The 21441-nt window shown below is 39.4% G+C and overlaps 1 protein-coding gene across 1 annotated transcript in view; it reads left to right on the top strand.

Annotated features, from left to right (window-relative positions):
* The window catches only part of SPAG9 (sperm associated antigen 9), a 2484778-nt gene that overhangs the window by 1785745 nt on the left and 677592 nt on the right, over window positions 1-21441 (top strand). The window contains exons 14-16 of the mRNA XM_044084932.1: window positions 7041-7214; window positions 14457-14583; window positions 18101-18193. Of these exons, the coding sequence (XP_043940867.1) occupies window positions 7041-7214; window positions 14457-14583; window positions 18101-18193 (394 nt within the window). The remainder of the gene's footprint in view (window positions 1-7040; window positions 7215-14456; window positions 14584-18100; window positions 18194-21441) is intronic.

Genomic DNA, 21441 nt, shown 5'->3' with positions numbered 1-21441 from the left:
CTCCCCTCTCTCACAGGTGAACAGAGAAACTTCCTTTTATCCAAGTAAGGTATGGGCAAACACAGAGATTTGTAACACAGCCCTGAATGCAGCACTAGCCTGAAAACTGGACTATACTAGCTTTGAAAGGTGGGAAACAAGTATATTTATTTGGGGGTTTTTTTGTTAGTTATTTTTTGTTTTGTTTTTTTCAGAAAATAAAGCAGATACAATCAAAAAAACACTAAATGCACAGAAAAGGATACTTATTGTTATACATCGCAGATCAGAGTTGTAGTCAATGCCCCTAGTAATAAAGTAGGAAGAAACACAAATACAGTAAAAGCAAGTGAATAAAGTGCATTTTATATATATATATATATATATATATATATATATATATATATATATATATATATACACATATATATATATATATATATATATATATATATATATACACACATATACATAAAACAATAGAAAACAAACTGATTTAAACAAGTTACCCAGTTAACCAGATAAAAAGCTCAAAACTGAGCCCTGTTCCAGCAGTCTTCAATCAGACAAGTTCTAACTGCACACTCCTGCTGCTAGGGTGTAGGGGAACCTTCTCCAAAAAACGATGGCCTGGATCAGTGCTCAAGTTATACAGACAAAGCTAGATTCACCAGGCCTGAATCTGGTCTATGCTACAGCAACAAGGCACACCAATTTCAGAAAGAAACAGTTCAAATAAGCAGACACAATAAGCCTTTGACCAGAAATTCTCAGCTCAGAAGGTCAGAATCCAGCCTCTCCACCCACAAGAGTGCAGACCACAAACCCTCTTAATGTAGAATAACTGGCCTGAAGCCCAAGTGTTTAAACCAGAACTAATACACTTTTAGATTAGCAGACACAGAGCCTTCAATCAGCAATTCCCAGCTTAGAAGGATGCAAGCTACCTGTCCTGCCACAACAGTTCAGACCCCAAACCTTCTTAATGTAAAACAGCCTGTATGAAGCCAAAGTGTTTAAACCAAAAGACTTAGAATAATAGTTACAATTTAATCAGGTTACTACCAAGCAGCAATAAATGCAGCAGAATAAATAAAATTGAGTACTTTTAAGAAAAGCAAAATAAAGTAGGAGGAAACACAAATACAGTAAAAGCAGATGAATAAAGTGCAAATATTTTTTTAAGTGCAAGGAGAGAGGAAGGAAGAAACGAAGTGGGTTGTCCTTTTCAAATCTTCTCTCTGTATTAAGTAGAGTGAACACTAGACTCAAAGTATGATCTCACTGTACTCTGTTAAGTGAGCAAATGAGATGGACCCAGGAGGAGTGTTCTAATACAGACTTATAGGAGGGGTGGCAGTTCCAGAGCCGCCAACACTAATACCAACACAGGAACAGAGAGGGAGGGTGGGTGGGGAACTAACTGCAGAGAGAGAGACACAGCACACTGTTCAATGAAACACAATTAGAAAACAGAAAAAATGAAAATACAGTACTTTTAAAACTGCAAGTTTGTACTTAACAGAAGACTAAAATACACTACTGCAAGTTTCAGTTAACTTCAGCTTCTAATGCAGATGTTTGTAGCCAAGCAAGTCTCTCAGAAGTTGAGCATAAAATGATTTCTCAAACTTATGCTCCCAACAAATTATTTCTCAAAGTTAACTCACCTGCTAGGCTTGCTCACTCAAAGGCTCTCTCATTTACTCCCAGCCTGCAGACTTTGAATGTTTTCCTTTTTTGCACCACTTTACTGAGGACTTGCTTAAGATTCTACAGAAGACTAGAAAACCAGCGCTACAAGAAAATGTTATGTTTTTAAATGAATTTTTTTTTTAATTATGGCCCCCTTAAAAGAAACAGAATCCTTGTCATCCGGGTATTAGTAATAGGCTTGTTCTAAATATAATATATGAGGCAGCATATACCATTGCAGTATATGAACTCTTTGGTACAGATCTAGGCCCAGCAGTTTCCACTTCTGCAGCTTTTGATGAATTGTTCTTCAGACTAGATCATAAGGCTTCAGCTGTGAATTCCTCCTATCACGTTTTCAACGCCAAGTACTTACATATTTTATCTCTTGACTTCTCCAAGTCTCTGCATTAAACCCCCCCCCCCCCGAAAAGCTGTTGTCTTTGCCCTGTTAATCTTGTAACCTGAGAAGGCACCAAACCTATTCACCAGATCAAAGACTTTCTTCATGTCACTTTCAGGGTGTGTCTGTTGAAATTACATCATCTGTGAAGAAGGCTATTTTAAGGTCAAGAGGGCTCCATTTATATCCATGTATATCAGACTGCTGGAGTGCTCGGTCTAAAGGTTCAAGATAAAGTGCAAAAATAAGCAGGGAAAGGGAGCAGCCCTGCCTTGTTCCCCATGTAACATGCACCTGATCAGATAGAGCCGCCCCAGTCTTCACCCTCACCTAGGTTCCTCTACATGTTTCACCCACCAACTTGTATCCAGTCATGTAGGAACCCCATGTCCACTCCACCCTATTAAAGGCTTTTTCTGCATCCAGGGACACCACTGCCAATCCCCTGCTTGATTGCTTGGGCATCCTGAATCATCATTAAAACTTGCATGCTATTATCTGCAGTTATTCTGCATGCCACAAACCCACACTGGTCCATATGAACTAGGCTTCCTATCACTCCCATCAGTCTGGTTGCCAGAATCCCCATAAATACCTTATAATCATTATTTAAAATGTAATTAGTCATTAGGAATCTGGGTATTGTGGGTTCCATCCTTCTTTGAGTATGGCCACCACTATTCCTGTTTTCCGAGATTAAGGAACTCTTTTTGTCTTCAAAATCTGATTCATTGAAGTCATCCAAATTTGAATTGTTTTATTTCCCCCTGGCTTCCTAACCTGTAGTGGCAGTCCGTCTGTTCATAGATTTGTTAACCTCCTGCTTGTCTTTTTGCTGCCTAATGTGTTCTGCTGAGGTAGAGGTAACTAAACTCCAAGCCTGCTCCTCCTCAAACTTGAGTACCTCCAGATCCTGTAGGAAACTTTCCCCCTCTCTCATGAGCACAGGCTACAAATTCACTCTTGCACAATTTACCATAAAATTTGCCTAAATACCTCTAAAATGTGATACTGTACTCTTAGGACATCCCCTAACTTCACAGACACTAGTTAGTTCATTCAACCTTCTTTTGTCTCAGTCCATCTCCAAGAGCCCTCAATGGCCTAGGGGTTACTGAGTCAAAAAACTCCCTCATTGCTTCTTGCTTGAAAACAAAGCCTTTCATCCACTTCTTTCTGCAGTTTCAGCAGCAGGGCCTGAAGATGTTACTTTTTCACTTCACTTAATAGGTGCTTCCTCACCTGCAGCTCTCTAACCCTAGCTAACATTATACTGCTATCCATTATAACTTCCCTTTGCTGGGCCCCCACCTTGTCCTGAATCTTGTGACATAAATTGTTTTTTAGTTGGTCCCACATCTCCATCATATCCTTTCAAAAACTCCAACTCCACAGCCAGAATCTGTTAGATGATCCCTGTAGCTGGAATTCCTAAGACTACACATTGAAAACTGCCAATATCTTAGTTTCCCTTAAATGTTCCCAGGCATATATCCAAAAAATATCAACATGATCGGATATCCTTAAGAGGGTAACCAACATTTGTGTAAAAGAACTGCTGGCTCTAGAAAACATTACCCGGTCTAGACTGTGACTGTGTTTGGCATAATTATAAGTAAAATCTTCCTGTGGGCACCTTCATTTAGTCAACCATCTGCCAGTCCCAGGAGTGCTTCATTCCTTGTTTTTTACCCTCAGGCTCTCAGGGCCATAGATTCCAATCCTCCGTTATCATCAGAGCTCCCTCACTATATCTCAGAATTTCCAAAACCATCTGTCACACTGAAGCAGTCTGTGTGGTGCCCTTCACCACTGCAAACTGACCCTGCGTATCACTGAAGAAATTGTCAACCTTTAGAGGCAGGTTATTTCTTTCAAAAATCACTGCTTCCCTTCTCCTGCTGCCTTCATAATAGGAAGTAGTCAACAGTCTAAAACCCTTTCTCTTGAGTTTACAATGCTCCTCTGGTCCTAGGTGCAGTTCCTGCAGAGCCACTAAATCTGCCAGTGCCCACCTTGTTTCTGCCAGTATTCCCCTCTCTCTTTCTGTCTTAATTGGGCGGGTTAACCCATTTACATTCCAAGATAGTACTCATTTAGACAGTCTTTCTCACTGCATCTTCATGTGGTCTGGAGATATGGCCATCCATTCTAATTCTAAAGCCAAAACACACACTATAAGTAATGTGCAAATCATGTATACATACACAAACTTATTAGCGTAACCCATATATCACTCTCCCTCCTCAGGAAAGACAGGGAGTACTGGAACAACATTGCCATTTAGTCAAGGTATTAGAGCCCCCCCTCAAAAAAACCTTAAGTTTGAATCAATCAATTAAACAATCCTTTAAATTGAGTTCATTTTTGGGGGCAAAACATGAACAAGAAATACCATTTCAGCAGCTACTGAGCAATCCCCACTTGTTAGATACTATTTGTGTGAGGTGTAGAGCACCTGTCATTCCCTCTCGCCTTCTACTACTGAAGCACGTGTCCAAAGATGAGCCTGCAGCTGCATTTGCCTTCCCATATGGTCTGTGTAGCTACTCTGTCCTCTCCATGAAGATAAAATGACACTAGCCATAAGTTGTGCTAATCCCTCCTTCCATCATGGATGAAGATTTTCCTTGCACAGCCATAATTTTAATCCACTTGGTATCTCTCTTGATGCATGTGACCTCTGCTAGGCAAAGCTACAACTCTGCATTCTTACCACACAGTTATCTCTCAAGCCACATCATTCTCAACCACTCTTATAGTGGCACTCTAATAAAGCCAGAAGTATAGCAGTATAATAACACCCCCCCCCAAATACCTGGTATTTTCTTCTCCTTTTGTCATTTGTCCATTGTCCACCCCCTACTAGAAGACTCTCCTGTATCCTAGCAAAACTGTCAAGGTTGTCTGCTCAGTTGTACTGCTGCTTCATCCAAAATTTTGCCACTCAATCAGCTGCACAGCTATCAGGCATTCATACCCCCCAAAACAGTGCACATTTACCCGGCTTAAACCAGAGTTAATGGTCAGTGACCACAGCATGCTGCCAAACTGCCAACTCTATAATAGCTTTCCAGCATATCAGATAAATGATTAAACTCCTGCAAAGCAGTTCCCCAAAACTGTGGAATACAATAAGAGTAAACGGCTATTAATCCCATTATTGCATCTCTTGGTCCCTCTGAGACATCTTATTTGCAGTGAAAACCTGTTTGGGTTCAATGCTTCTCCCTTATGGGAAATGCATCCTTGGGTTTAGCAATCCCTCCCCTTTCAGGACTCTCTTTAGGAGCAGACAGTAATGCTGCAGATGTGAAGAAAGTGCGGACCCCCTAGTTGTTTCTGCACTGGTCTCTGCTGACGGCTGCCAGTGCTGCTTCTGCCAAAGAGAAGGTTTTTGATCCATTAGAGAAACTAATCTTGAGAGAGGCAGAGTATATTGTTCTAAACTTCAGCCCTTTTATTTTGCACAGTCTCTGTATAGGGATGAATTGCACCTGCCTCCTCCTTGTTTCTGTCAAAAATTCCAGATAGAAGTATACAGTATGGTCCCCACATCTCATCCTGAATCCTGGTATCTACACTATTGTAAGCACTTTCACCTTCAGTTTGTAAGTGACAAATCAGACCAGGATGGGGCTTGGGTTTCTTCTTCTGTCCTGCTCCCCCGTAGATGCATGTGTTCAATGTGCATCTCCCTTTCTCCTGGCTCCATCTTCAAAACCTGTCAGTGTGGCAGACATCAGATCAGACTTGGCCTCTGAAGCATCCACTCTTGCCTTGAACTTTTTTTTTTTTTTTTTGGATTAAGGATTGCAAAAAAATTGAAGAGTTCACTGACCTCTTAGGTGATCTCTTGATTATTTTTGTCGTCGTCCTGTACATATTCCTCACATTTGATTAATTGTTTTAACTTCCCAAAAAACATCTCTTAGCATGGTCTCTATCCAGTGCTAGTCTTGGGGTGTGGTATCAACCATATTAAGATGTGGTTCGTTAAGAAGCTCATTGAGGCTGCCTTTATTTTTTTTATTTCTCCAGCCTTTATTCTCCATCAAATATGCCCTTGCAATCACTGACTGGGGCTATCTGGACATATAAATCACCTTTGAATTGACTTCTAATGTAATGGCTTGTTTATACTCTCTAAATTGCACAGGCTCAGAGATGACGGTGAAGGCTGCAAACTCAAGTCACGCCATACCGGAAGTCCCACTCTATCTCCTTTTGAGCACGCTACATCTTCATCTCTAAAATTCTGCACATGGAAAACTGTTTTGTTGGCACCTCTGACTTCTGCTAGAAGTCTTGCAGTTCAGCACATAATCTTCATTTACATGGTTGTAATCAGTTATGTAGTATATCTGAAAGGATGTTGTAACTGTTCATGGTGTGTCAAGCGAAAATAAAATTTGCAGGGTCTGTGACTGTGCCACTGCACTCTCATTTTTTCAGGATAAAGGACATCAGGTCATGAATTTCTTATTCAACCGATTGGTCTGATAGCATTTTGTTCTCATGCTTTTTGCCACAGTAAGTAGCACGTGTACTGGCCACAGCTGTGTTTAGACTACTACATTCCTGGGATAACTTTTTGTTGCTGAAGCCAACTGTTGTTCTAGCTTAGTGCAGTTTCAGTTATTCTTCAGGCCTGATTCATGGTAGTCTTGTTTCTGAAACAAGAAAGTATTATTTAGTCCAATTAATTGATGTTATAATTAATGTTTGCTTTGAAATTCTAGAGATTGTACCTGTTTGTTGGACTTTTCTGAGAAGAAGCACAAGTTTAAATAAACATTCTGTAAATATGTGGCTACTTTAAAGGACTAGAATGCACATTAGTTAGGTTTAAGAATAACAATGCCCATGAAATCTGTCGCAGACACTTGGTTATTGCTAATTACATTTTTCCTGCTCCTTTTATGGCCTCATCTGCAATGCTTTCTTTTCATTTCTTTTGCAGTTTTAGCCGTTTATTCAGCTCATCAACCAATGTAGCAAAGAAGCCAGAGCCACCAGTTAACGTGAAGTTTAATGCTCCCACTTCCCATATCACACCGACAGTCAAAAAAAGAAGCCGAACCTTAGCTCAGCTTCCTAATGACAAATCAAAGGCGTTTGACTTCTTGGCTGACGAGTAAGTGCCTACAATTGAATTCTTTTAGTATCCATTTTAAGTAGTACATAAGCATCAGTAAGATGCCAAACACTTGCTTGATTCTCAATAATTTTTTTTCTGAATCTTACTCAAATTGAATTATTGCAAGGCACCTTTGAAGTGTATTGTCTGTGGTGCCTTTTTCAGTTATGATGTGTTGTTATTGTTGGAAAATTTGATTGCTTAAAACATTAGAACTAATTGCATTTGGTTTAGTGTGTTTATCATTCTGACTGCCTCAGTACTATTTTTGGTGTCTGCCAAGGTAACAAAGTACTGGCCAGCTTTCAGAAGCTCAGACTTCCTCGCCTTCTGTCTTTCTCTTTTATTTGATTGGCTAAGCATATCTTGAGAATGGAGGGTTTGAGGTGTTACAGGAAGTGTGTTCAGTCATTTTTGCCATCCAAGAGGAAAACCCATTGACTTTTCACAGGATCCAGTGCTCCGATAAATCCCTGTTTAGGGACCACCTTCCTCTCACTTCATTATTAGCTGTATTATTATTCTCTTTCTACTTTTATGTTTATTTAAAATATTTATTTTAACATTTTATTTCTGCCAGTGTTTGCAGCAATTCCTGTGAGTGTGTTTATTTGGCTTCTCTGTTTGACATATGCTTGTCTTTACTGTTTCCTGAGGAAACTGCACTTTTTTCACAAGTGCAGTATGTGTTCTGTTAGGCACTAGGGGCTGCCTCATTCATTCAGAGTACTCTGCTTGCTTTTTCACCTTTTGACAGGAGAATATTGCATAACTTTTTTCAGCATTTGCACGTTATCTATTGTATTTGTGACTCTATGTTTTTAACATCAGATTGTGATGTTACTGCTAATTAAGTTGTTTGAAAGTACTATGGAGATTTTACTCCCTTTGAGAAGAAAATATGGTTTAAATTGCAATTAAACACTATTTTATGGCAATTTAATGTGGTAAACGTGTGGAGCAAATTTTAACACTGGTTTGGCACATTGTTTGCTTTGGTGTTTGGATTTCTGGAAATTCTTTAACTTTTGTCAGTTGTAAAAGAATTCTGAACACATTTCAAACTGTTTTTGTGACAGCAGCACAATTTGGCAGAGTTTAGTTGTCTGGGGCAAACTTATTGTTGTTGTGATACCGAGTACTGTCAGTTTTATTCTGGCTGGTATTCTGTCACCTGATTGGATGAAGCGTAACTCTGGATGGTTTTATTCTAGATGGTATTCTGTCCCCTGACTTGATGAATCGTAACTTTGGTACCCCCTACCCCCCCGTCAAGTTTGGTTGTACCTATGAAGAAAAAACGTAAAAAAATGGGGTTGGGAGGGTGGCCTAATGGTTAAGGTGTTTGCCTTAAAAACATAAGGTGCAGGCTTTGAGTCTCCCAAGGGATAATTGGCTAGGCATAAAATGGCTTGCAAGGGCAGTTAGCCTAGTACTGATCTATGAACCTATGAACCTAAAAGAAAAATGCACCTGAGCCAACAGTTACTGATTCTGTTGGGTCACTGCTTGGTCCATAGACACTTACCTTTTGCACAGTCTCCCTCTAGTGTAGCTTTGCTGGCTACTGTGGAGTGGGGGATAGAGACATCCTGTAAGCCTGTTCCACTACCAGGTGCAGGCATGGGAGAACCAAACCCTTTAGGCGCAGGAGTAGTCCAAGGTAAGAGATCCCTTGCCAGACATAATATTCTGCTCCTAGATGGTTTATCTAGTAGTGAAGTTCACAAGAAAAAGAAACAGAAGCTTCCTCATACAGCTGATAATCAGATTATAGCTGTTTGTAACGCTGATGTGGTTTTGTAGGGTAAGTGTATTCTACAGATAAAGTTTGGTGGTTGTGTCCTATATGTGACTCTAGTGCTAGTTTGGCTAGAGACCTTTCTGTTTGAGAATGATGAGAAATCTGGCAAGGATAATAATGATTTCCTGAATGACACCGAGTCCAGTTAATCTGATTCTTTGGAAGGTGAACCTGAGCTTAATTCCAAGCAAGTGTTCATTTTTCCTTTGATTGCTAAGATTTAATTATATTTTTGCTTGGGAGCAGTTAGCAACTACCCCAGAGCTAGTCAGGATAAATGACCTTATAGAGGACGAGATGCCCAGTTCTGTGACTACTCCCCCCCCCCCTGCAGTCTCTAAAAGGGCTCAGAGAAAAATATAGGGCCTCCTGAGAGATGACAGGTCTCTCTTTCCCATTTGACTGCTGACCCAGCTCTATGGTCTTCCCATCTGCCTACTCAAGTAAAAAATCATTGGCTTCATCTAATCCAGCACTCCCTGATAAAGAGGAGAAATGTTTTTTTCAGAGCAAAAGGTCTGTTTCTAGTAATCTAGCCTTTAGAATGTTAATTATCATGGTAATATGTGGAAATTTGTTTTACAGTGTGCATACAGTTTTTGAATAAAATTGTTTCCAATTTGACTGTGGTTTCGAAATATGTTTTGAGAGGTGTGCTTAAATCTACCGATGCTGTCTCGAGAATCGCTGCTGATTCTGTTATATTAAGACAGTGTGCTTGGTTACGTAATCAGAATTTCTTTTATGATTTAAAAAGCAAAATTTTGAATTGGTGTTTGGGCTTCTGTCACAGTAATTCTGAAACAGTGGGATGACAGAGGCAAATTAATGCATGGGGTATGTAGGATGTTTTACATATCCATGTTCTCCACAAATAAGTCATCTTCCTTCAAGGGGCAGAACAGACCAAAATCCTAGCCAAACAAATGTTAAACATCCAAAAGAAAATGGCAGGAGGAAAGTCTTTAAAACCAAATGGGTTAATTTCCAAAAAAGGATCAACCCCTATCAACCCCCTGCAAAGGAATAATTATGCTGAGTCACAGAGCACCCCTGGCCTTCCTTCTGTTCCTCCTTCCCCTGGGCTTTCTCACAAACTTGCAGCCTGGCCCCAAATAGTCACAGCCAATTAAGTTCTGAAAATAATTTGGAGAGGATACACTTAGCTGTGGATAGAAAATCCTCCTCCTTTTAGGGGAATTCCCGCACACCCACCAGACCAAACTGTTTCCTCCAATGCTCCATCACATGGTAAAAGGGGTCATAGAACTAGTGCCTGCATTGGACAGAGGCAAAAGATTTTACTCCAGAATCTTTTTGCTACTGAAAAAGGAGCTCTTCTGGAGACCTGTCTTAGATTTTTCCTTCCTAAACACCTTTGCACAAGTTTGGAAACTCAAAATGCTCACCTTATTCTTGGTCCTAGTGGTGACTCTCGATCTCAGGAACACTTAAAATATTCTTGTTGCTTGCTTCCAGTTTCAGGAAGTGTTTGAGATTTGTTGTGGCTAGCTTACATTATCAGTTTTCTGTGTTACCTTTTGGGTGATCTGCTGCACCTCAAGTATTTACAAAGTGTCTGGCCTTAGTGGCTGCCTGTTGCAAAATCCTAGGCATTCACATTTTTCCCTTATTTCGATGATGTCCTGATTTTTGCAGATTCTGTATCCAGATGCTTATCATCCTTAGACAAGGTCACATCCCTCCTTTTCCTTTCTACCAACCTCTCAACGATTTGTTTTCCTGGGGGTTTTGATAGACACGGTAAGAAAGATGGACTTCCTGCCAAGAGATAAAGATGTCCTTCAAGGATGCATCTGCAGTCATAACATATGGGTTGTCCTGCCTCAGGCAGCCCTTCGGTCGGACTTTCTGACTTGTCAATGCATTATCTTGGATTTCTCTCTACTAAAGGTGGCCTCAGCAAGAGAGTTCCTCAAAATTCTATGTCTTCTGGCATGAATGATCCTCATGCTACCACTAGCCAAATTACACGTGAATAAAATTCAGTGGTAGTTGAAGAAATGCTGAACCCAGCATTTTCATTCCTTGGATTTCCAGGGTCTAGTACTGGGATTTGTAAAACAGGAACTGCAGTGATGGAGGGATCAACTGTTTCTGCAACCTGGACTCCTCCTCTTCACTCTCCAGTCCAATCAATTGTACATACAGAGCAGTGTTCATGGGAGTTAAAGTTCAAGGCTTGTGGGGTCCTCAGGATATGCCAAAGCACATAAATGTAAGAGAGATGTTTGCAGTGATGCATGCTTTAAAAGTTCCTTACCACTTTTGGACTCATGGTCCTCTTCTAGTGGTCACAGACAACACTACTGTGATGCAGTAATTGACCAAGCAAGTGGCGGTACATGAACAGACCCTGTTTGCTGGTTGTCAGTAATGGCTTAGGAATTGGTTGTACAGCATTCTCTCACAATTCAGCCTTCATACATTCTGTCAGAGGAAAAACAGTGGCAGACGGCCTAAGCAGATCCTTGACTGACCCTCACAAGTGGAAGCTTCACATAGAGGCCTTCCAGAACTTGATCCAGGTGTAGGGAACACCTCAAGTAGATTTGTTTGCCTCCTTTCAGAACAAACAACTGAAGAAAATTTTAATCAAGGTATCCTTGCAGCCGTGTTTGTATCATGGACACTTGTGTTTTTCCCATGGTAAGGAATATTCCTGTATTCATTGCCACCCTTTCCAATTATTCCCAGTATGCTTCAAAGATTTAAAAAGAAATACAAAAGATCATCATGATAAACCCCTCTTGGCCAGGGCAGAGTTGGTTTTCCTTTTTAATGGAATTGGCCAAGGGCAGTTGCCATGAGTTTCTTCATAGACTGGATCTGCTAACATTGCATCAGGGGCAAACGATACAACTTTACTGAAAGCAATTGCAGCTGACAGACTGGATCATTCTTTTTTTGATCCTTTTTTTTTAAACTCTTGTTCCATGATGATGTACAGTAGGTATTTAAGGAAGCCAAAATAAAGCAACTTGAAAATCTTACGTTTACAAGTAAATGAGGTTCTCTAGGGGGGTGCCTAGCCAAAAACAGTGGTCCTGAAAGGGTTTCAACCCTCTGTTTTTGTAATTGTGTGAGCTACTTAGAGATGGTTTGCTATCAAAGTGCATCTTCCGTCCATCTCCACTTGTCTGCCTGTGGATCCCCCCTTTGTCTCTTTTATCTCTTTTTGTGGTCATACAGATTATGAAAAGAGTGTTGCAAATGAGATTTCGTAGAAACCAAATTCCTCTTCCCTGTGAACACAACTTTGTTTTTAAAAAAAATGACATTGTATCTTTTTAAACCTGTGTCTCAGGCTGATTTATAGTTCATTACGCAGAACACTGTGTACTCATTGCTCTGACATCTGCAAGGCTTGTCTGTGAGCTGCAAGCTTTCATGGTGGGCCAACTCGGACTAATTTTTCCCGAGGGCTGGGTTGTGTTGCACAGTAATCAATCATTCATAACTGAAATTTTTCTGAATTTACCTTGAACCAAGTTATCAGTCTCCAGTTTTCTATCCAGATCCATAAAAAAAAAAAGCAGAGGGGGGAGAAAAGATTTTGCATACCTTGGATGCTCAGAGGCAGGTACTACTTTAACAGAGCAAAGCGCTTTAGGAATGCTATTTGTCTCCTTTACTGGGGTTAAGAAAGGTCATCTTTTTTCTTATCAAACTGTTGCATGATTGTTGTCCTCTGCTGCTGTTTTCTGTTACTCCCACAGTGGTAAATCTCTTCCCAGCAAGGTTGAGGCTCACTCGACTGATGCAATCTCTTCTTCGATGCCATGTTGAAAAGGGTTGGATTCTAGAAGCATTTTAAAATCGGCAGCCTGGTCCTTTATTCATACATTCACAAGCCCTACAAACTGGATTTCTTTTTAAGGTCTAGAGCAGGCTTTACTAGGACCATTTTCCAGGGGTTCCTGGATCCTTATCCTTCCAACTACCAGGTAGGGTAAGCTTTGGGAATCTACCCAAAGTAACGTCAAAGATGAAGAACAGAAGAAATACAAAACGAGGTCCTTGCCAGCACAAAAAACACCACAGAAAGGTCCTTAACGCACTTTTATTCTCATAAAAAACAAAAAGTAGTTTAGTAATTTTACATGAATATAAAATTGTCCATGTTGAAGTATTTTTAAAAAAATGGGGAGTAATCTTTTTGTTTTTTAACATGTGTTTGTTGAGGGCTGACATAATTCCACATATGTCACTGTCTTAAATATAAAAATAATAAAATAAAAAAACAGCGGTCACTAATATCACCATATCTTAGACATCCGATGTTCAAGCTGGTCTTTGATCTTGCCATTAAGTGGATATACTGCTATGTTTTTTATATAAAAAGAAATTTATAAAAAGAATTTTGCATATATAACATTTTATAAAATGGATTCCTAATGTACTAAAGGTACATAAGGTTTTTTTAGTATGTGTAGTGTATCCTTGGTTTTCACTAGTCTATGTTGTATAAAATACACGCATCAGAAATTATTTTAAAATTGAAATGTGTGCACCAACTTGGGAAGCTCGTAGTATGTCACTTCCTGTATTTTTTATGTTAAATACGGAGTGTAATTCTCGTTGTTCATACTTCCTCTGATGAAGCTACAGTTTCCTGTGGCGAAAACACTTGTTTTTTATGAGAATAAAAGTGCGTTAAGGACTTTTCTGTGGTGTTTTTTGTGCTGGCAAGGACCTCGTTTTGTATTTCTTCTAATCTACCCAAAGTATCATAGAGGCATAAGTCGTCCTTACCTGTAACAGTAGATATTCTAATTACTCTCTGCCTCAGTGGCAGCACCCACCAGCCATCTCCCAGATTGTACATAGTTTGAGGAGGGTTTCAACCTCTGATCTGGTGGTTTTTGGGTGTGTTTTTTATATGGTATCGCCGCTGGCTGCAAATTTACTCTTGCCAGATGATTTTGGGTTTAAGTGTTTTCCTCTTCTCCTTTGTATAAACGCAAAAGCCTGAACACTCACTTCCTATGATAGCTAGGTCTTTCCTCATAGGATATGCTCAGCCAGTCAGCTGTCACAAGAAGAGTGGAGGGGGGGGGTCGGAGCTTTTGAAAGCTGACTAGTACTGGGTTACCTTGGCAGATAAACCAAAAATCCACTACAGCAGCGCAGAACACGAAAATCTATCATTACAGGTAAGTAGGACTTAAACAACTGCATCTAATAGATTTTTGCAGCTTTATTCACAAATAAAACTGCTGTTTCTTAGTGGCTTACATTACATAACAAAACATGAGAGTATTTTAATGTATAGAACCGTGTATTCACTTAATTTTGTTAGGATATATTCAAAAAATGTAATGTAATGGAAGCATTGTAGTCAAATGTATGTCATAACCCCAAAAAGACCGTGATCCTGAATTGCTTTAATTTTATTTGTCTTTCATTTTAAGAGAAGTAAATGTCGCTGCTCGTAGAGAACAAAAGAGGGAGCAGTATCGTCAGGTTAAAGCACATGTACAAAAAGAAGATGGCAGGATACAAGCCTATGGCTGGAGTTTGCCACAAAAATATAAACAGGTGAAGCACTGGAGTTTTTTCTTAAAATGCCATTTATATGATTTTTAAGTAGCTAAAGTTTAATATGTTTTTTTATTTTACTTAAACCTGGAAGTATTTGGTTGCTTGTCTTTAAAAATATTTGTGTATTAATCAAAAGTATATTTTTTGAGAAGCTCATATATAGTATACTTCCTCTTATCTGGTCTCTCTGGGACCGGACCTTAGGCTAGAGAAATGAAATGCTGGCTAATCAGAAAAAGCATACAAAATAATATTGTGTTAGTATGCGTTTTTCTAATAAATATGAAGTCTAAAATTCAAATGTCTCTCATTATTTAGCCCAGATGAGGAGGAAGTGTTGTTCTTCCCTATTGTCTTTTGCTAGGACTATGGCAGAAATTTGATGGCCGGTTAGAGAGAGTTTGGTGTGTGCGTGCGCATGTGTGTGCGTGTGTGTAATGTGCAAGTCATGGAATGGTATCAGTAATGTGCATGGATGCAACTTTCACTGTATGATTTATTTGTAGTAGCTGAACACTAAATTAGAAGTTCTGGCATTCATCTTATAACGTATGTGAGGTAGTGATTGTATATACTTATCCTAAGATTCATTGTTGTGAAATCATACGTAATGTGGGATTTACACTGCAGGTGGATGTCCAGTCATCTGGACTGACTTGTAAAACCTTTCCGCATCCTACACTTAGGGCCAGCTTCCTGCATGCCACAGATGTCCGTAGGCATGTATAAAGAGGTGTAGGGTGTCCATATTATCTCCATTTCTTTTCTTTGTCTTTGAACAGTTGGAAGTTTGTCCATTGGTTCATCAAAGCAAGGTGCAGAAATGTAATAAATAGCAAGACTAGGAATGTTTTCTATTGTTCTAGAGTTTTATTTTCTTGTTTATGTGAGAGCTTTGGCTATGAATTGGATGCCTTTCTGTCGCTCGGAAAGGCAGCCAAACAAGTCTGTTTGCAACTGACAGATTCATCCAAATGTCTGTCGCCTTGTCTGTTTTGCCTAAGTGAAAAGTCATAACTTTTCTGAATGTATGTACCATACTTAATTTAATAAGAAATCTGTAGGAGTTTACAGTGAAGGTTGTATAATCTAAGTAGCTTCCTGGAACGGTCTGGTTTAAAGCCACGAGGCAGCCCAACCCATTTTCTGAAGCTGAGTCATCTTTCAAAAGCATGGGTAAGAAAATTTAGCAGCTAAAACTTTCATAGGCAGGGAACTTTGTGATCCCTTGAGTCCTGCCAGTTCTTGATGGTGTCAAGCCCAGAGGAGTGCAGATTTGTTAGTGTCTTGCTCTGGTGTTTCCTTCCAAGGTATATTTGGGTGCCCATTTCCACCAAATACAAGAAGTCAAGCCTGTTAAAGATGACTGCAGACTGATAAACGGGTAGGTCTCTGCTCTTCCAATGTCAAAACAGAAGCTGAAACAAAAATGACTACTAAAACTGTCAGTTTGGTCCTGTCCAGTACTTAAACTGACTGGATGTTTGAAAAGCATGTTCCCAGTCTGTGGTAACATGTTCAAGTCTTAGGTGCACCTGATTCTTCTGGTCAGCACATGTGCTTTCTTCTTTCTCTAAACCATTTTCCTTAGAAACAATAGAAGATGGTAAAGTCTCTCAAATTTTTTTTTTGTTTTTTTGTGAGAAGAATGACAAAGAGCCCCCATCTGGTTGCTGACTTAACCCTGTTGGATAAACTTAATTTCCTCCTTAGCTTGTCCTACATCAAAGTATGTCTTTGATCCTACAGAAAAAAAATATTCGAAAGACAGCTGGATACAGCAGGTTGAATTTCACATCAGCCTCTCAACATTCTCTGCTTGCTGGGATAAACGTATTTCTCTTCACTCTGGTTTACAGTGAACAATCATTTCCCACAAACATCTTTGTCTCTAATTTTTACTACTTTTCCTTTTGTGCCACAGTTTTGTAAGGATCAACTTTTTCTGCTGGTATGATTGCATCTTTATGTAGGTCTTGTCTGTCTGCTTTCCTATGGCTATATTCGGAGCATACACACATTGGAACACCAGTCCAGCTTCTTTGTATTTTCATAAAGTAAAGATGTTCTCTTCCTTGTTTTTGTAGTTCAGCAGAAAATCTGTTTTTCCCCTGTATGATGCTCTGTCTTCCAATTGTACTATTTTTTTGAATCTATTCTTCTTGAGAAGCCGTATGCTTAGCCAGCATTTTTTTTTGTTTTGGCCTCTGATTTTTACTGTTATGAGTTCATCTAAACTACTAGGTAAAGTTTCCTCTCTTTTTCCATCATTTTGTAATTTTAAGATGATAAATTCCTACTCATTTATTTTAAATATCCTCTAAAAGCATTTGGTTTATCTTTTCATCTAAATTATTGGAAGCCATCGCCTGTGCCAAAGCTGGCACTTGAACTGTTTTGCTGAACAGCTTCTTGATTCTTCCCAGTCAGAGTTTTCTCCCCTTTTCTGGTTGGTTTTCTTTCAGGTTCTCCAACTGTCTTCTTTATTGCCTACCAGGTAGTGTAATTACTGGACAGTGACTGAATTTTCCCCAAGCTGACAGTTTCACTGGGGCTTTTTATATATACAGTTTTCAGACCGAAAGAGCTCAAATAAACCTGTTGATCATTGTACAGCTGTCTTGAAAGTCTGTTGGTCTTCTTACTTGTTATTTATCTGCTTAATCTCTGTTCCATTTTTGTGTGGAATCTGTGTTCCCGTAGTTGGATATAGTATCAGAATTAAGTTTTGTGGTGCCTTATCAAGTAATTCCTTTAGGAGCTCTAGATACTGCTGTGGTCCAGAAGATGAGTATTCATTTGTTTAGAAAGTAGGGAAGAACAGACTTCAGTGTCTGAATAACAGATCTCTGGAGATGGAAATCTACTAGGGTATCCCATTGTTGAGAGAGGCTTTACTTGTCCTTTATTCTGTATGGTTATGTGCACCTTAAATTGTCAGACTTTGTAATAGTAGTCCATTCTTGTCAAGTCACCAGAAATGATGTCGTGCTCCGAATACTCTTTAGAAAGCACAAAGCTGCAGTCATATGTGGGAGTCAAAAATGTGATGGTGATGCATGTCATTGCCTTATGATTTAATAACTATAGGGTGGCTTGCATCACAGTGATGTGAGGCCAGAGTCCTTCAGGTAAAGGATTAATGAAAATTAATTTTCATTCTCATTGTGTAGTTATTGGATACTGTATCAAGGCAGTGAGTTGCGTCTCAGTATATTGTGATAGTGGTAGAGAGAGTGATGCAAGAAGCTGGTGGGTGTCTGCATAGTGTCTGACAGCTCCCATTTTTGAAGGTGTTGATTGGAGTAGTCTATATATTTACTGTGTCTATAACCCTCAAAAATTCAACAGCAGTATTTGACTTAAAGCAGACTCTCATTCAAGTTGTCCTGTTTTTTGGTCACAGCTATTACTGTTGTCTAAAGTTGTAACACATCTTGAACAGAAAAGAACTACTTAATATTCCTCTAATTTGTTTTCTGTATCCACTTGTACTTGTGATCTTTTTCTTTAGGTAGCAAATGGTGGCCATAGTGAAAACAAAATGAAAAATCTGCCTGTGCCAGTGTATCTTCGACCACTGGATGAAAAGGACACATCAATGAAGGTAAAAAAAAAAGACTGCAGTGTTTCCTTGTATTCATTTTGTATGCAGTGACCTCATATCACTTTTTTGTTTTGCTTTTGAATTCTGCCCACCCATAGTCGTTGAATTGCAACATTTCCATATGCTCTTCTCACAGGAGTTAAAGTAAAGCAGCATAGATCTGTTCCAGTCCCATTGCAAAGCATTTTTATTATAATGCCTTATTCATATAACCCTGGACCCTGTTTTTGAATACATAATGTGTTGCTTGAGAAATTAAGCTTCAGCATATATTCATCTGTCATCTACTTGTCTGCTTTGCCAGCCTGTTTTGATACTGTTGCAGATGTTCTCACCCCTTTTTCTTCCTCATAATAGATGAAGGTGTCATTGTTCACCTTTTTAAGCTAGTTCTTTCTCGAGTACTGTGTGCTAACAGAATTCAGTTCACCTATGTCACAGTCAGGGGTTTCCCTGTCATTTAACATATTCATTCTTTCTTTTTTTTTTTTTTTTAAATATTTTTATTCATTTCCAAAAACAAGAAAACATGAAACATATTAATTCTTTCTTATTGGTAAATGGTTAAGAAGATTTGCTGTTCTGAGCTTTGTACTGCATATGTAGTAGTGGCTCTCTTCAGGCTTATTCCTTTCAAATATGAAGCAGTTTCTACTATACCATCCTTTGACATCAGATCATATTTGTGTGTTTGCGTGCGCATGTTTTTGTGTAGAGGGATCTACTTTACAAGCTCAAAGTTTCAAAATTTTGAACTGCAAATGATCGAGACCATAAGGTTGAAGTTTTGAAACTTCGAAATTGTAATAAAAAAAATGTTTTTGCGGGGGGGGGGGCCCTGTGCCCCCCACACCCACTGCTAAATACATATACCAACTCCAAGATTTGGACTACAGTGATGAAAATGGTAAATTTCCCATTCCACACTGTACAGCAATCTCCATTCAAAATGTTAGAAGTTTCAAAACTTCGATCGTATGGTCTCGATCATTTGCAATTTGAAGTTTTGGAACTTCGAGCTTGTGAAGGAAATCCATGTAGAGATGTAGTATGTTTTTGGTAACTGTGGGTAGAAAACTGATCCCAGTGGTCCATTTTCAGGCTCATTCTTGGGTCGTACATGGGCAAGCAGATAATGGTGCTGATTTTGTAGAGGTCTAGAGAAAAAAGTATGCATTATGACTGCCTGTAGTAGTAAACTAACCTCTTACCTTGGTAGTCCTAGCCCATTTCCTCCTTGAACTGCCTTAGTAGTATCTGAAATTGAGCATAGAAATTGCCCTTCATTTAGATCAGGAATGGGAGTCCTTTATGAAGGGGACAGATAGTATCAGACAAGTTGTGAAAGTTAAGGACTTTAGCCAGCTCATCCGATTCAAAACGGTCTGAATTTTGCTGCTGCAGGGTTCGATGTCTCTTCATTGTACTTGATGGTTTTCTTTGACATTATGAACACCTTCTGGCACTTCATTGTTTTGCGGGCCACACAAACTCTTCCTTTTTGTAGACTGGTATTGTTTTCAATGCAAGAAGCTAGCATTTGGGCTCTAAGATTTCAATGTGTTTAACAGGGTGCTGGTCACTGTCAAAACCTTGCACGAGAAAGATTGCCATGTGACCATAAAATGGGAGTCATTTTTGCTGATTCTATTTCAGTACATTACGTGTATAGACAATGAACTAAATACTTTGCAGTGTTAGTCATTACTGCCCATAGTGGGCTACCAATAAGTCATGATGTTGACAGCCTGTAATGAGGATATGGAACATGATCATCTTTGACCATACTGCAACTCCTGCGCTATTTTTTAAGGTCAGTGCCACAATGATCTTCCTGTTGCCATTTTTGTGCCTGGGAATGGAGGTATTGCAATAAACTGTGAGGTGTCTGTGGTTACAGAACCAGCACACTCAGATGATGTGTGGTGTCAGGCTGCAGGAACTGGGTACCAGAGTGAAAGAAGGTCCAGGCACATTCTGTTAATTAAACCTTTTATAGATTCTGAAGTCATATGCTTCTCCAGTGTGGTAGAAAGATTACCTTGACTTGACCGCAGTTACGGATTTGTTATTCCTTGAGGTGTGGTACTCTACATCAACCAACTGGAACAATGAGCAGACCCTCTAACTCTTCAGGCCTTGGGTTCTTATAATTTATTCTGGCAGCACACATGCAATTTCTGTGCAGGCAAAGAGGCTTTTGTGTTGCATCTCTTTGCATAGTGGCAGTTTGTATCTAATTGTGGCTATAGACAGAGGCATTTTTTTTTTGAGGCAAAAATTCTAGTATACTCCTTGAGCAACTCCTCCAGTCCTTTCTTCAAGTTTTGGATTCAGAGGTTGAGTTGAATTGAAAAGTGACTTACTCCAGAGATCAGTCGCTTTATCTCTTCAGACACTGCGATCCTTCCAGTGTGTAGCATCGCTAGGGGCAGAGGAGTTTGTGGTGGCTGCATTCTGAGTGTCTCGACAGCAGGGAGATTCCTATGTGATTTTGTTCTGGTTCCATCTCATCACAAAAACGTTCAATGAAGGACCAAAATGAACTCCTTTAGCCAGTTTGTGACTGAGAAGGGTGCTGTTTTAGACTTTCTCATCATAAGGGGCATCTTTCACTGTTTGCATAGGAGGCCACCACTGGCCTTTTGAATTCTCTAGAGCTTCTGATCCCACTTGCACTTCTTGCCCAGTGTTTGCCTACCAGGAAGGTTTCTGTCTTTTAAAAGACATTAAGTACATAAGATAGTGTTGAAACCTTGTGTGAAGTAGTGTCATATGTTTGGGAGCATCTCCTGTATTTTAAATTAGCCAGTGCAGAGCATGTGATGAGTTTAACGTGCAGTGTACATCCTTTAAAATAGTTCCTGCAGAAATGGGATTAAAATGCTCTGTTTAAATTCCACTCATTAGACTGGATGCATATCTGGAAAGGACAAGGGTTATCTGAAAGTTGAAAACAAATGTGAAAATTTGAGTCCTTCATTCATTTTAGTCAACTTTGTTGATTTGGGCTAAGCAATTTAAAACTTTATGCCTGTGGAGAAATATTCAAAAGAGTTGCATTTGTAGTTCTGCAGGCTAAAATAGGCTTTCAAATTCATATAAGACAGAAATGTGAAGTGTAAGACATCCCAATTAAAATTTAGTTATTTCATCAAGAGCTTTTTCTGTATGTGTCTGCTTTGTGTATTTTGTTTGGTACTTTCTGAGCATCTAGTTCTTATGTTGAGCTCACATGCTGTACAGAA

Source organism: Protopterus annectens, chromosome 10.part0, assembly GCF_019279795.1.
Source record: "Protopterus annectens isolate FY-2018-M chromosome 10.part0, PAN1.0, whole genome shotgun sequence".
NCBI lineage: Eukaryota > Metazoa > Chordata > Ceratodontiformes > Protopteridae > Protopterus > Protopterus annectens.
This window is presented reverse-complemented; position numbering and strand designations above follow the sequence as displayed.